General features: G+C 37.7%; 1 protein-coding gene across 1 annotated transcript in view; it reads left to right on the top strand.

Annotated features, from left to right (window-relative positions):
* The window catches only part of DLG1 (discs large MAGUK scaffold protein 1), a 177,892-nt gene that overhangs the window by 54,316 nt on the left and 107,219 nt on the right, over nt 1–16,357 (top strand). The window contains exon 4 of the mRNA XM_009282414.1: nt 8,076–8,240. Within this exon, the coding sequence (XP_009280689.1) occupies nt 8,076–8,240 (165 nt within the window). The remainder of the gene's footprint in view (nt 1–8,075; nt 8,241–16,357) is intronic.

The raw sequence follows: 16,357 nt of genomic DNA, 5'->3' as shown, positions 1-16,357 counted from the left end.
CGGCGGCGCCCGGCTCGCAGGCAGAGCGGCCAGGCGCGGGAGGAGGGGGGTAAAGCACCTCGTACGAAACACTGTCGGCAGAATTCTTGCTCTTTATTACCGTTGTTCGGCTGTACGCTAATAAGAAGCGTATCTTGCAGACCGTTGGTTTCTTGAGCGCAATTCATTTAGCAGTGTTGCGTTCTAAAATATCTTGGACTGCTTATGCACTTTATGGCTTTAATTATCTTCAAATAAACATGTATTGCTGTTAATACAGACTGGGTACTCTACATTATCTACATCCCAAATGAACTGAAGGGTTTAGGTTTAAATAGTTGTGACCTGCTGGTAGTGCAGAGAGATTTTTGCGCTAGGCACTTCTCGTTTTTTGAGGAAAAGTTGAAGGGGTGTATTGCACTAAAAATAAAATACCCTTGTCTACTGAGAAGATAGCCTTTGAATACTGAAAGAGTCAATATTTAAATGACAATGTGCAACAGTAATACAGGATAACCTGTTCAGTCTTTTACATAAAGAAACAATTCATCTCACACAAGTAATTCTATGAAATACAGTGTTTTCCATTTTCCTGTACTGTTTTTTGACAACGTATGAAAAGAACGTTCACAATCTGACTGCTCCTTCTTTGGTCTCTTTTCCTTGGCATTCTGGAACAGGTGGACTTTTTCATTACAAATATTTCTGATGTTTTTGTAAATGTGTATATATATCTTAAATTGTTGTATGGTTTCTGGATATCCATGACATGAAGCATTACGTAAATACTTACATTTAACACTAGCTGTGCATTTTGACGTATGATGGAACACTGTGACCTAAATAAACATGTTATATGCAGTTTTATTCAAGATACAGTGTCAAACTGAAATTGTCCAAGGGGGTGAAATGCCTTATGTTTCTGTCTTAGCTCTAATTATTAAAAGAGAAGTTAGTGCTTTTATGTGAGAATGATGCAGCTAGTTACTCAAATTACTGAACTTTTGTTTAAAAAAAACAAACCCAAAGATCAAAAAACCAGTTCTAATATTTCAAGTTACTCATTTTATCGTATGTTGAGGCCTAAATTGAAAATAATACTGAGCGGCCTATTCCATGATCAGTGAAGAAGTTCTGAAAATACACAAACGTGTATCCTCTTTTCTTACATTACTGAAGTTTCTTTTGTTAGCCACAGGCTTTCAACTTTTCAGTGTGTGTTGCTGTTCACCTGCAAAGAGACTTTCTTTGGCTTTCATAATCTGCCTGGTTTTTACAAATGAGAAGTTTTCAAGTTAACTTCAGTTCTGCAGTAGTGGAGCATGCCTTTTGTTTTGTGTCCTTTTCTTTTCCTCCATAAGGAAGGCGCTATTATTTTCCTAAGCACTAGTTTCTGGTTTAGCACTTCCACTAGACTACAGGGAAGACTTGTACAAAATGCATTAGCATCTTAGTATACTATTCATTTTGGATTAGTTTTGTTGTAGCAAGATTATGCAGAATTTGGGTGTATTGTTGTTTTTGTTGTTAGAGTTGTTGGAGCTTACTTTCTGCTGAATGGTATCCGGAAGTCAGAGTTGTGAAGGTTGGTTTTTGGGGAGACGTGAGGAGAAGTGTAGGTATTTAGATATTTCTACTCATCTGCTTTTGACATATTGCGTGTCCTTTTATGCAGGAGTGGAGATGTTGAATATCAAGCAGTGTTTCCCAACAGCTTCAGTTGCTGGAATGATCTTTTGAAGGGTCCTTTCAGGTTTAGTTTAACTTCTGAAGTGGAGCAGTGCCTGAACAAGGACGAGTATTTAAACTTGGGGAGTCAGGTGCAAATGGTCTAAAGCCACTTTGTTTTATCATGCTGCCTGTTCATACTGCATCAGAGAGGGTCTGACCTTGTGAGCTTCTATATATTTAGTGAATTCAAATGACTAGATTTACTTATTAAAGTCCTCACTCTTAACCTCTTTCAAAACATGTGTTGGACTTGTACACTGAAAATTAAAACTTACCCGGGGACAGACTGTGTAAGTCAGGCTGCATGTTTTCCTGGCTTTTGTTTATAATTTTTGTTGTTTGAAGGGTGCAGTAACTTCAGAGTCGTATTGCTGTGTGGGTGGGGAGGGTTAAAATCCGGAGGAGAAGGGAAGTGAGTATAAGAAAGAAGGTCAACTTACGAACTTTTTAATTGTGTTTTAAGCACCCTTTCACTCTTACATTAAAACTGTTTTAGCACTGATTTTTTTTTTCACTCTTACATTAAAACTGTTTTAGCAGTGATTTTTTTTGTGTGTGTGTGTGTGTAGGGAAGATACACTACTGTGCTTTCAAAGTTGTTTTTACATAAGAAAGTGGATTGATGTACATCTAATATGAATTGGATTTTGATACACATCCCGTTTTGAAGAGAACTGTAGTTACTCCTGCCTTGCATTTTGTCATTAAATTATCTGGTAGTTAAGGCTGTTCTTGCATAATTTAATTTTCTGTCCATGAACATGGCATTCTGTATGGCTTAAATCTCTAGAATAACAGTGTTGCATGCTGTTGTGCATATAGGTTAGCAGTTTAAGGCATGGGATTGCTTAAGTGTTCTTTAATTTCCTTTCATTTCTGTTTCAGTAAGATTTCATTAGAGCGTATCTTTAAAAAAATGTAAAACCACAACTTAGATCTTTAAAAAAATATAAAACCACAACTTAATTATCTCTAGGGGGTAGATTATGTATGAATCTGTATGAAATATCTTCTTTTTAAAATATAGGTATGAGCTTAGGCAGACTGAAGTGAACCTTTTTTAGAATGAGTTTCCTAAAGTTTTTCTGTTCTTTTTCTGGGAACAGGCGATCTGTATTCTGAAAAATGGTGCTGTAAAATGTCCACAAAATCCTTGTTTGACCTGCACATTGTTGCAGATACTTTGTTCATCCTTATTTTTGCCTAACTCTGCTAGACCTGGGAATTGAAGCAGGGAGGCTGTGGGCCTGAACAATTAACACAATGGATGATTTCACTGTGGTGAATTTGGACCATCTTCTTGTTTCATGTAAACTAGCACTGTTTTTTTATAATAAATGGGTTTTCAGTAGTTTACACCAGTAAATAATTTACTCCATAGTGTTTGGTGACAGTTCAACAATAATTGAAGGTGTAATCTAGCCTGAAGAAATTTTGTTAACTATGTTGCATCAAAAGAGAAATGTTTTTAATTTTGACATACCTCTATCCCTACAACTGAATCCTTTGGGGCAGTAGCTCTGTCAGAAGTATGTGTTAAACGTTTAGCACTTGGATGCTTTGGACTTTAAATTATGATTATAAATTATACGGCAGTCCATAAAGCTTCTTAAAAATAGTTAAATTGCTTGGCTACTACCTAGTTTAGTGCTGGGAAACTTCTGAGATGTGCAGCTGAAGCAGTCTGTCTGCAAGTTCAGAGCTGCTTTGCCACACCTGCTTTTTTTTGTTTCCTTTGATCTGTCTTGCCCATTGCTTGGCTGGCCCTTCTAAGCTAGGGTCTCCTTGGAGCCTGGATTTGGTTGCAGGATTGGATTCTCTTGGTTGTAAGCAGAGAAATGGTCTTCTGCTACCCACTATGAGGTGGGCTGGTCCTGCGCTCTACCTGCTTTTCTCCCTGTTATGCCAGCACTGCTGCGTGTCTCATCTTGTTGTGAGCCACTTTAGGGAATTATAGAAAATTTAATATTGCTGGAAGAGGGAACAAACATTCTGCTGGATTAGCTTGCTCACCATCTGAAGTCAGATGTGTAGTAGCAGCAAGGGGCAGGGAGATGTAGTTGTACAGCTCGACCAAGAGGGATTGGATGGGTCCTGGTCTTTGGACAGTAGCTGCCCTTTGAGTGAGCTAGGCTGTATTGTGAAACGGTATCTTTAGACTCCTGTGGAGGGTGACTTGCATGGGATTTCGTTTCATATGTAGCAGCAGAATTAACTTGGCATGACTAAAACAGTTGACCGAATTCATGTTCAAGGGGTGGCAGCTCCTGGGAGAGGAAAGAAATGGACAATTTTGAATGGCAGCTGTTTGACCATGACAGATCACTTGAATGCGCTACTTCAGTCAAGAGGCATAGTACTTCAGAAGTGATGCTCTGTAGTAAAGTAGTACAAAACACTTCCACTTCTATGGAGAATTAGCTGTTATAAGATACAGTAATTTCCTTGAAGCACTTTGTTCAAAAGTAATTTCTGCAAAGGGCAAAGATAGTGTGGTACCTTTCAGAATAAGTAGTGTTGTGGATGTTATGTTTTCATGCACTTTGTGTCCTTGTCTTCTATTTGCACTTTGAAACATCATCCTGTAAGTATTTCAGTTAGTGTATTTTAAACATGAAATCGGCTTTTGTTAGTAGTTTCAAGCTGGAAAATATTTTGCAAATAATAGTAAAGTCAATCTTGAATATTGTGTCAAAAACCAATTAGCACTTCACATTTAAGATGTTTCTTCGAGAAGCTTATAGCCCTTGTCAGTGCCTCATATGAGAGCGAATCCTTTACCAGAACACTTTTTCATTTTTAATCTAAATTATAATGTCATACAGATCTATTAAAACTTCACACGCACTATGTTATTGTAAGCACTAATCATTGTGTAATGTAAACATATGTTTCTTAGTGAAATCTAGAGCCTGTTTACACTCAGACATGTCCAAATACTTGTTTCTAATAAACGTGTCTGGTTTCAGGAGAAAAATCAAGGTAATGCTGTGCTTTGCCTAAAGGTATTGACTGTTCTGCAAAGGAAGTTAATTTTGATTGACCTGTGACTATTTTATTAATTTTTTTTTAATAAAACTGGAATGATCCGCTTCTAGCTTTCCACAAGTCTTGTCTGAGAAGAACTGGGAACTTAATCCACTCTCAGGTCCCGTTTTCCTGTATTTCATAGTCAAATCGAAGCTTGAGATCTGGCAGGGACATTTTGGATCACAAGTCCAGCCAAATATTGCCTTCACCAGCAGAGCAGGCTCCTGTAATCGAGCAGAATTCCTACTTTCTCTGATGTTGCAAGACATTTTCTGTGCTTCTTGCAGCTCTGATGTTTATTTTCTCTAATTTCCATTGTGATCTTCTTTATGGTCTGATAATGTTCACTTGTATTTTTGACCAACACTGATCTCGAAATGATAATTCTTCTCTGTTTCTGATGTTTAACGTGGCTGCTCTAGAGAGTTAATGTCAACTCATTTCAGGGTTTTGTTTTGATAAGTTAAAAACAAGTCCATCTCAGAAAATAGATGAATGGCAAGAGTCTGAAGCTGAGCAATCTAGCATCTCACTGCTGCAGGGAAAGGAAAGAAAAAGAACTTCTATATTCTGCTAGTAGTGAGCTATTAAGTTGGCTTGGTCATCTCATGAAACCTCTCTGCTAAAGATTTGAAAAACTAGGGCTTTTTGAGTAACCATTGCAATCTTTCACAACTATCAGCATTCACCATCTCTCCTTTGCCATCCAGCTAAGGAGAAGGTATGGAAGTGTTTTGAGGTCAGCTGTTGTAATAACAGAAGTCTTAATGCTCTTGCTTTCCTCTTTGGAACTTTTTCTTCTGCCTTGTGCTTCTCTGCTAATCATTGTTATTTTTAGAGAAAATATACTTGTATTGCTTCTACTTTATAGTTTCTAATACTTCAAAAGCATAATTTCTTTCATAGTAGAACTTGATCTCGTATGGTCTCAACAATGAAGGGTTGAATTGAGTAGGGTGGATAAAGATTTTTTTTTTTTTAAATTTTATTTTTTAAGTACAAAAATAAATCAGGGTTATAACTTCAAAGATCTCCGACATCTCATCAGTTACGGGCTAAAAGAAACTGCATCTTTAGTGTCTGCCTGTATGTGTGTGGTTGGGTGTGGGTTTGTTGCTGTTGTTTTGGGGTTTGGAGGCAGGGGTGGGGGTCTGCTGTAGGGCAGGCTGTGACTGGGTAAAGTGCAAGGGGTGATGGAAATGTAAAGTCGCAAGCTGTTCCTTCTAAGTTAGTAAGGGAACTTAGCTTGTCTCCCAAGGAATCTTAGTGTTGGCAGAACAATGTGGCAGGGAAGAGAAGAGCAAACAAATCCTTCCTCTTTCAGCACAAGTCAGTTATGTGACTTGAGCTGCCCTGTTTCATTTGACCACTCTTTACTGGGCAAAACTCTGCAATATGGCTTTACGATGAGTCTACAGAAGACAGAGTAGGCTGATGTATAGCTCCCTTCCAAAAGAGAGGGATCCCATCCTGATTTCCTCCCTCCTTTTGCACAGTCTCTGGTGTTCCTTGAGTCCCTGCATGAATTGGGGTCAGCAATCCAGTACAAGTCTAACCCCGCAGAGGAGGAGGAGGAAAAAGTTGGCAATTTTCTGCTGATTTGAGAGCCAGAACCAAAGAAAGGAAGGGGATATGGTGCCTTCCCTGGGGTTTGGGAGACAGGGAAGAGTAAGAGATTCCTGTTGTTAGGAGTTTAGCTGTCCTATTTGACCATGCTTAGAGATTGTTTTTTGCTGGATAGACAAAAAATTAAGTCTTCCTATCTAAGACAGGCACCCGGGGGTGGGTGGGCAGGACACGAATGGGTTAAACGTTACAGGAGTTGGTAACGGATGAGTCATTTCAAGCAGTTTCTTTGTAGTTTGTCCTGTAGACTTTATAACTTTGTAATATTGCAGGACTCTTCTGTGAAGGGCAGGGATCTTTGTGGTAGCCTGAAATCGTAGTTTCATGTAACTGTTATCAGGGTTAGTTATCAAACACTGTTTATCGGGTACTGCCTTGGTGTAGTGTTCACGTGCTTATAGACAAGTGGTTACTTGCAGTGATCTACTGGATTACGATGTAGAAATGACTTACCAAGGTGACGACTATTTTTGACTTAAATTGTAGTATGTAAATCTTAGAATTCTGTTTAAAAAAACCTCAAGGAAATACCTTCTATCCTAAATAAACTTTCTTAATAATAGGAATAGCTTTTTCCAAGTTTAAAACCATTACATGTTTACAAGGTTTTTCTGTTCCTTTATTGACATGACACGCTTTCCCTGTAAACTAGTAACAACTATATATGTACTCCAGAGTATAGTAGTAGTGTCTGAAAGTGACTGTGGTTATAAAATGTTGGGGTGCATCTTGTGGACACAGTAAACCCTGCTGGAAAAGTTACATGATTTCAGCTTTCAGCTTTAGCTTTAACTAGCAATAAAATGCATGGGCTACCTGAAGTGCCTCAGAATTGGCTGAGACTACAAAGGTGAAACTGGGGTGAAGCTTGTATTTAAGTATGTTTGTAATGCAAGCCCATGTTAGCTCTGGAGTTTGGAGGTGCTGGATGAGCAGTTAACTCTGCAGTCCAGAGAACAGGTGAATATTATGTATGCTCCTGATTTCATTAATACCTTTTAGTACAGATCTGCACAGTCTGACTAGAACGCATCCCTGGTGGCTAAGTAATAGGTTCTGGTTTTTGAAATTGAATGCAAATTAATAAGGCTGAGATTGAGTGATGTCTTGTGTTTCTGTTTGAAGACTTGCTTGTTGGGGAAACTTAATGGGTCTAGTAGCAAAACCACATTTTATTGTTTCATAATGAAGTTAGCAGTAGTGAATTGCTATATTGATACCCCAGTATAAAAGCTGAAACTCTTTAGCAGACAAAAAATGCTTTTGGCAGATGTGCTAAATTAGAAGTATAGAGAAAAGCTTTTGAGGCTGATAGTTTTTAAAGGCAGGACACGGTGATAAATCCAGTTGGTACTGAGAGTTTCTGCTATTAGTGAATAATGTAGTGTTAAAGTATTTGTAAGGAAAAAAACTAGTAAAGGGAAAAGTGCTTTGGAAAAGGGTTTGGGGACATGTTACTGTATGCAAATAGGCAAAAGAAAATTAGGTAGCTACATAGTAGTTCTAGGTGAGACTGAAAAGGCTGGAACCTTTTTAGACAGGATCAGTGTTTAAACTGAAAATACTAATTAAAACTTTTATTTCTAGATTTTATTGCCTTGAAGTCAGCAGTGTCAGAAAATAACTATTTCTGTCTGACCTAGGTTTTCTGGGGAATCTTTTCACATTTCTGTGGTGGACTGATCTTTTTGTATAATTGTTTTCTTCAGAAATACCGCTATCAGGATGAAGATACACCTCCACAGGAGCACAGCTCTCCACACATTACCAATGAGGTGACAGGTCCAGAGCTGGTTCACGTATCGGAGAAAAATCTATCACAAATTGAGAATGTCCATGGATTTGTTTCTCATTCTCATATTTCACCAGTAAAGGTAGGCATTTTTAAAGTTATTATGAGAGTGAACTCTTTTGATATACTCTCCAGGGATATAATTTGAGGGGGCGGGGGGGAAATGCATGCGATATACCTGCTTCTGTTTTTTTAATGGAACTGCTCATTTGTAAAATTCACTTTGTAGACGTTAAGGCATTTACGTGGTTCCACACATTCTGACCGAAAGTGCATGATAGTAAAATGCTCAGATAACAAATGTAGGTAACTTAAGGTCTCGGGTATAGTTGTGATGGGCCCTGTGGTTACTGCTGTCAGTTACGTTTTGGGTTTTCTACCAGGATCCTGTAGAATCAATTCAGAGTTTGTTTCTAGTAAATATTTTAATCGAGGACCTATGTGGAAAACATAATAAGCCAAATGTAATATATGTCTCTGGAGTTTTTCAGCATACAGCACCATTATTCTCAGGACGGTTCCAGTAACTTCAAGATAGATTTAAAAAGTAAGAGGACAAACTGAGTGTGAGGTTTTGGGGGGTTGGAGGCTGTAGCAGGCAGTTTTATTTGCTGGGTTAGTAGGGAGATGTAGCTTAATCATTTTCTGAATGGCATAATATTTTAGCGTGCCAGACTAAATGCTGTTTTCTATAACACTTCTGAGTCTTTATGGCTTGTTTTGAGGAAAAAATCAGAGAAGTCATTTGATAGTGATGAGTATTTGTGCTTTAGAATGATGAGGTGGGTTTACATTGTGGTAGGCCTACAGTCTGGTATTTTTAGCATGAATTGTTAGTGTGTGGTAGTATCCTTTGGCTGAAATTGGCAGTGTACTGTAACGAGCGCTGCTATATTTTAAGAAAAAAGTTGTTTTGAACTTGGTTCTATTTCCAGAATTCTTTTTATTATAAAGAAAAATCTTGTTGAACGTATCAGCTCTTTATAATTCTGTAGGGATTCTGCAGAGGAACAAACTGTGGGCGGGTGTGTTTAGTAATTGTGTTCCAGCTTTTCTAAGATTTTAAAAATGTATATGTTGGTATTGAACACGGTTATGTATTTTTACTTATAACTCCATAAGGAACTCTGTGTTTCCGTAATCTTCAGGAGCTAGACGAGCTGAATTCTTTAAGCCCTAATGAATAACCTTTTTCAAGTGGGCTATATTAACCTCTGAAGAGCCTTGTAAGAAAGCTAATATGACAAACCTTTCATTTTGAGAATGGCTAGGACCTCAATCTTCTGTTGCTTATGAAGGTAGACACACAGTAACACACTTCCACATGTCTAATTCCCCGAATTCATTGATATTCAGAAAGTAATACATCCCATTTTGTGTGCAACCATTAGAAATAATAAAAAAAAAATCCTCTGTCTCTGGGAACTTAAGGTCAACTCTGCTTATTCACAAGCTTTTCCTAATTCATAGTGCAGTTAGTCTTGCATTTCAGAAAGCATAAAGGGGTCAAAAAGGCAAAGAGGCAAACTGCAAAACTGTCTGTAATAAGTGATCAAGTATAATGCATTTCACAATCGAGAAACTCCATAGAAATAAAAAACAGAATTCTAGAATGGGTATGCGAGACTGAAGATCTGTTTCTTGGAACTGACTAGGTTTTATTTCATTGTACTTGAGACTGTTTAAAGGGCTGTAATTACCTTGGTTTCTTTCTGGCTGCTTGGATCTAAGGGAAACCAAACTACTCAGAATAGTTCCTGTGTTTGACTTTATTTCAGATTATTTTTGCAAATAGCCAACTACAGAAATACAGAAGTGAGGATTTGATATTGGCAATATTACCATTCCATGGAAGATGACTTAATTTCCTATCTCTCTATAGTGTTAGTGATCTCTGCCTTACAGAGATCCTACCAGGCAGTCTCCACAAACAAGTGAGGCTTGTATTTGGAGTGTTACATGGGACACTGTTATAATTATCTGTTCTAATTGAGCTTTATCTAACTACTGTAACTTTCTGTAAAGACACTGATGTAAAACCCAGACAGTTTTACAGAAATAAATATGAATGATTATACTCTGCCTTCCGCTGCTCAGATGTGATCTAAGCTGAAAATTCTTTAGTTTTCTTGGGGTGTGTTGAATATACAATTCTGCTGCACTGTTCTGGAAGAAAGAAACCACGTCTCATTTAAGCTATTCTGGAAATAGAGTTAAGCAATGTGTAAGTATAATTACAAAGTATGGTGAGGCCTTTTCAAAATACTATGTATCTTAGGTCTCTGAGGAGTATTACTATTATCTTTGTCAAATCAGTAAGTGCTGAGCAATCGCCACTTGATAGGAAAGAATGTGTATAAGAGAAATATTATCGTGCAACTCATACTACCATTTATACCATACATCTGATTATTTTCACGTGACTACTCTATTAATTTCAAAGCAATGTATCATAGAATCATAGAATAGTTTGGGTTGGAAGGGACCTCTAAAGGTCATCTAGTCCAACCCCCCTGCCGTGGGCAGGGACATCTTCAACTAGATCAGGTTGCTCAGAGCCCCGTCCAACCCGACCTTGAATGTTTCCAGGGATGGGGCATCCACCACCTCTCTGGGCAACCTGTGCCGGTGTTTCACCACCCTCAGCGTAAAAAATTTCTTCCTTATGTCTAGTCTATATCTACCTCCCTTCAGTTTAAAGCCATTTACCATACCAATGTATGGTAGAACTGAAACTCCTCTGAGCTTTGTTCATCTGAAAACTGGGGTGGGTGCTCCAGGTTTCAGTTCTTTACCAGCATTTTGTGGAACTTTGAATTCTGATGTGAAGTTGGCTGCTGACTTGCTTCTCTCCTGAAGAAGTTAACTTCTTTGCATAAATCGTTTATAATCAGAGTCTGAGTTCTTAAGGTATTTGGAGTGAGGGATGCATCTGTAGTTTTGTAGGCCCTGGGGGTCTTTATGGGACCTTTTAGAGTAAAGTGCCTTTGAGCTCACAAAATTTCTTTTCGGTCAGGAGATGGTTTGCTAAAGTTATTGGAATAAATGCTGTTAAAAATTGAACTTCAGTATGTCAGAAAATAACCAAGGTTGCTACTGTATTATTAGCATAGCTGGTCCTCTCTTCTTTTGGCCTGATGATCTGCAAGATGTTCATAGTTTTGGCATAGCTCATGCTGAAGATCAATTTAGCAACAACAGCTCTGAGTTAAGAGTGCTTTGCGTAATTTATTTAGTAGGTTGGCTTGATGCACTGTGTAGGGACCAGGTTTTGGCTAATATAAAAGATCTTGATTAGCTTTGTTGAATAGTACATTTGCTTAAGGAAACTAAATGTAATAGAGGATGTTATGTTTATTACATTAATAAAATAATAAGATTTTTTAAAATATAAATGTTAAATACACTTGAAATTTCAAACACAGTTATTAGTTTGAAGACCAAATGTAAACAGTGGTTTTATGATCACATGCTGCTTTTTAAGAAATGCTGTAGAGGGCAGTAGAATCAGATTTTGAGGAATACCTTCTTTTATAGCAAGCCCTCTGCAGTCTAGAGCAATAATACAGAACACGAATAGATGATGGGGAAGAAGGGAGATGCCTGGTTTTAACTAGTTCACATTTTGCTCTCGAGAGAAGCTTTTGAATTTTCTAGGACTTAAAGCAGCTTTTACAACTTGTTTGGGCAGGTGGATGGTTTTCAAAGAGCAGCTTTCAATGACCAAAAAGACAAATGTGTATCGTAAATTTTTAGAGGATGAGCACATGACTACTATTTATCAAATGTTCCACATTAAGTACTATAGTAACTCAAGGTGGTTTACCTTCTTGACAGAGGGGCGGGCTACCCCACATTCAGGTCGGGGTAAGATATTGCACATTTGCAATTAGCATGAAATAACTGATATTAGCTGTACTTGATTTAAAGTTGAAACATGAGACAGGGCTTACAGGTTTTGTCTTGTTAGGGTGGAGCTTTGTCAGTTTAAGAAGAAATGTGTATTTCGTATGTCTCAAGCATCAATCGAAGTAAACTTGACCCAGGAGATTTTGTGTCCTCTGTTCCCTATTTAATATTGTGTGAAGTGGAACTCTTCTTAATTCTGTAAAACAGGGGTTTTTTGAATGTTTAATGGTAGAGAATCACGAACAGATAGTGAAAATGGCCAAACTTCAAATCCTTCACAAATATTCTGTCCAAAACATTTTAAAGAATATATTCAGGAAGGTAGGCAGCCAGTACCAGAATTTCTTCAGTATGAGGTTTCCACATTCCTTATAGAAACTTGTGATTATAATGCAACGTTCCTTGAGTTGTTATGAAATAAAATGTGATGAAGTTGAATTGACTTTGATGTAATTGAAGAAATGCATTGCTACCAAGATTGACCACTAGATGGTGATGCTACAAAAGGATTTATTTCAATTGTAAAACTGAATTTAGCTTCTCTAGTATACCTTCAGATTGACGTTTGTGAATTTAACATTTGTTTTTATTAAATTCCTCCAACCAAGTGAAATCTGTCAGAGATGTGATATGATACCAAACAAGTTTTTAAACTGTGGAGTGGAAGTTGGAGTTTTCTATCAAGGAAAAAAAAGCTTTGAGTAATAAATTATTACAAGGTTTTAAAATAATGGGTCATGATGTAAGAAGACCAAAAAAACCTATCTTAAATTGCAGTATTCTTCATTTAAAGCAACCTATGCATGAAAGGGAAAATATTTTATTTATAGCTCTATATTTATGATGTAGCATGGCAATTCAGTATTGAAGTGTAGACCCTGATTGGGGCTTGTATATTTTTCTTTATTATGTTTGTGTATTAATGTTGGTATTTGGGGCTAGTATTTCACTGGTAATACAGAAGCTCCAAAGAAAACATGCAATAATTTGTAAACTACTAAATATATTTTGTACTGGAAAGATACACCATGACTAGCATGATAAATGTTAATATTTATCCTGCTCTGTAATAAACTCTCTTAACATTACAATAGTCACTGCAGTTCCATTATATCTACAATTCCCATTCAAAATTTGCACAAGGCTGTTCTTGGAGAGTTTTCCAAGTATTTGGTAAGTTTATAAATGATATTATGGTGTGGCTGCCTGCAGTAACAGGAAGCTAGACTTACTGATTCAGAAAAGTCTCTTCAGTTCTTTGTTCTTTAACCAAATCTTTTTCGCAGATCTGTCTCTGGAGATTTTCACCATAACACCACTCTTCAAGGGGTGTGAGAAGAATGCTTGCACTTGGTTTGTTCCTTACACACATAGCGGACATTGACAGCTGAACGTAAATGTTTTAGTTGGAACATTGTACTAGTTTAATTAGTCTAGTAAGGTATCTAAAATTGCTTATTCATGCTCTGCAGTAAAATTTTAATTACTGACTGAATAGCACAGCCATAAGGAACTAAAGGTATTCTACTTGTTGAATATTTGGCATCTTTAGAATAGCTTTGTCCAATCATCAATGAAGTAGCAGAACAATCCAGGAATTGTGAGAAATAGATTTGGCAGGGGGGAAGTATGTTAATCTTATGGTTACATAATTATGGACTCTTGTACATATTTCATGCAACACAGTTGACTACTTTGCTGTTCTCGTGTTCAGAAATGATCATCTCTATACAAGTGATGCTGGGAAAAGACAATTCTGAGCAGGTCAGGCAGCGCAGCGATTGGCCTTTTTCATTACCGGCTGCCTGTTTGATCTCATGCAGAGACCTGCCACTCCGCCTGAGCGCTGTTTATATTCTGCTAGAGTACTAGAGTAAAGCAGTAAAAATCCCTGCTTCCTTATACCAAAGATCTTTTTAAAAACATTTTAGACGTGGATTAATGCTGCTTGCCCATTTAAAGCACAGTGGTGGAGTCTTTTGTGGTTGTATAAACTTACTTCAGTAAAGAAAACTATGACTTCATAATATTATGAAATTAAATGCAAATGAGTTACTGTTTTCCTACCTTTGAACAGTGAAGTATTTCAAACTAAGGTGAAATACTGTTCCCCATTGAAAAAGATGACAGTTTTACCCTCAAATTTTAACTACAAGAATCTTTTTGCTCAAGTGAAACATCTGGTGCTGGGTCCAAAACTAATCTCAGAATGTGTTGAATACCTTTGAACCAGTAGCTTTGCCCCATGTCAGTGCCCCTCTGCTTTATCTGTGTTTACCTAGCAGTGTCAGATCTGGGAGAAATTAAACTTATTCAGGTTCAGTTTGCATTACAGTGACAGTAGTCCTTTATTGGGATAAAAGCAGTAAAACAGTTTACCTTCTTTGGTTCTATGAATCTCTGAACTGTTGGTGCTTGGGACGGTGTAGTGGTGAGGGAAGGATTGCTCTATGCTTACACTTTTAGCTACTGAGACAGACAGTAGGTTAGTTGGGGCATGTTATTTGACCTAGTGCTGCGATTATGTGCTTGCTGGGTAAGTAGTATGGTCTTTAGCCTTACCTTTACTCTTGCTTAGAAGTAGCAGCCCCCGTTTTTGTGCCAGATACCCCATACTTAGTGTAGCATACACATCATTTCAAAAAAGTTTCTAATAGTATATATCAGTGGTACCCAAACCTACGTGACGGGCTTTGTAATCCTAGTACAGCAGTCCAGTTGACTGTAGCTTTACTCTGGGGGGGGAAGTCGTGTCCACTTGGTGTATGCCTGCTTTTTTTCCACATGAACATTTTTTCCACATGTTCAGATATGTTTGGGAAAGTATTGCCAGGACCTAATGGTATTTAAGCTTAATGGTTTTAAATGAACTCTGGTATGAAACTGCTTATCTATTAGTGCTGCAATGCTGTATAACAGTCTACTTAATTGACTGTGGTATCACAGGAATGAAATATGGCAAGGTGGTACTAATTCTTAAAGTAGCAGCCAGAAGGGAGAGGAGAAATGAGAACTCACTTTAATTTCTGCACTGTCAAAACATGGTGAAACTATTCTAAAGAGCAGAATCAATGATTATGTGGAGAAATTGCAGATAAAGAGGCAATGAAAGCATTGTAAAAAGAACTTCTGCCGCACAAATCTCTTGGAGCATATGCATAAAGATCATCTTGTTGATGCAGGTTTCTAGGTTTTCTTAGATGCACACAATAGAATTCCTCAAAAAAGCTTACAGAGAAATTTAAGCTGTCATGGAATAAGAAAAAAGAAAAAATCTTGGGATTTAATTGTCTAAAAAACCCAAAACAAACCAATAACAGAAGGAAAGTAAAGGGTAAGAAAGAAGATCAGTAATCATGATGGATAGAGGTTACCAGAAGGATCTCGGAAGAACTTGTGTTCTCACTGCATCATCTCAGAGGAGTGGGAGGTCAGGGTTATAACAGATTAATGGAACAATCATCTCAGCGTTCAAGTTACAGTCAAAAAGGCATATGGAATACAAGGAAAACCTGGGGAAGCAAATGGGAATAAAACTGCATTATTTTAGCACTCTAGAAATCTGCACCATTCCTTATCTCGATGAAGCAGGCATTTCAATCTAGAAATGGCTCATAGGAGAGGAATAAGAGTGGTCAGAGGCAGGGGCAGCTACTGTACAATGAAAGATGAGTCAGTTTGACTCCTCAGTTTGGGAAAGAGCTGAGTTGGGAGATATCAATAAAACTGCAGTCAGTAAGGTTGGGTCACTAAAATTACGAAAATGACTAGGGAATGGTTATTTCAGAAATACAAATTTATATTCAGAAATATAAATTAGTAGGTGATAATTGTCTTATAGCCCCTAAACACAGTGACCTACAGTCAGCCTCTGACTTTAGAATAATCTTTCAGCTGCTGATAGCCTTTTGGTTTCTGGCTACACCAATAAAGGTATTACAGCATGCATCGCTTGTCTCTTCTGCCCTTTTTCTTCAACTGGAAGCAAGCACCTTTATTTAACTCCTTCCCATTAATCTGTATGGGAAATAATTGCTTATATAAATGTGCATATACACACATGCTTCCTTTAATGCAGAACAACCTCCTTTCCCTGTGAACCCAAATCTTGTGCCGAGAAGCTTAATAGGTTCCCTTCTCTTTATCTCCTGGTATGTCTTCCCTCCAGTTCCCCCCATTCCCTCAAGTGCTTGCCCAGAAGTCTTTTAGAGCTTATGGAGCTTCTGTTAAAATAGACTTCTCTGTTCATTGGGAGAGTGTTTCTGCTCTCAGAAAGAACTGATGGTCTTT

The sequence above is a fragment of the Aptenodytes forsteri genome, unplaced genomic scaffold (assembly GCF_000699145.1).
Source record: "Aptenodytes forsteri isolate BGI_AS27 unplaced genomic scaffold, ASM69914v1 Scaffold404, whole genome shotgun sequence".
Classification (NCBI taxonomy): domain Eukaryota; kingdom Metazoa; phylum Chordata; class Aves; order Sphenisciformes; family Spheniscidae; genus Aptenodytes; species Aptenodytes forsteri.
The sequence above is the reverse complement of the archived record's forward strand: the minus strand, read 5'-3'. Positions and strand labels throughout refer to the sequence as shown.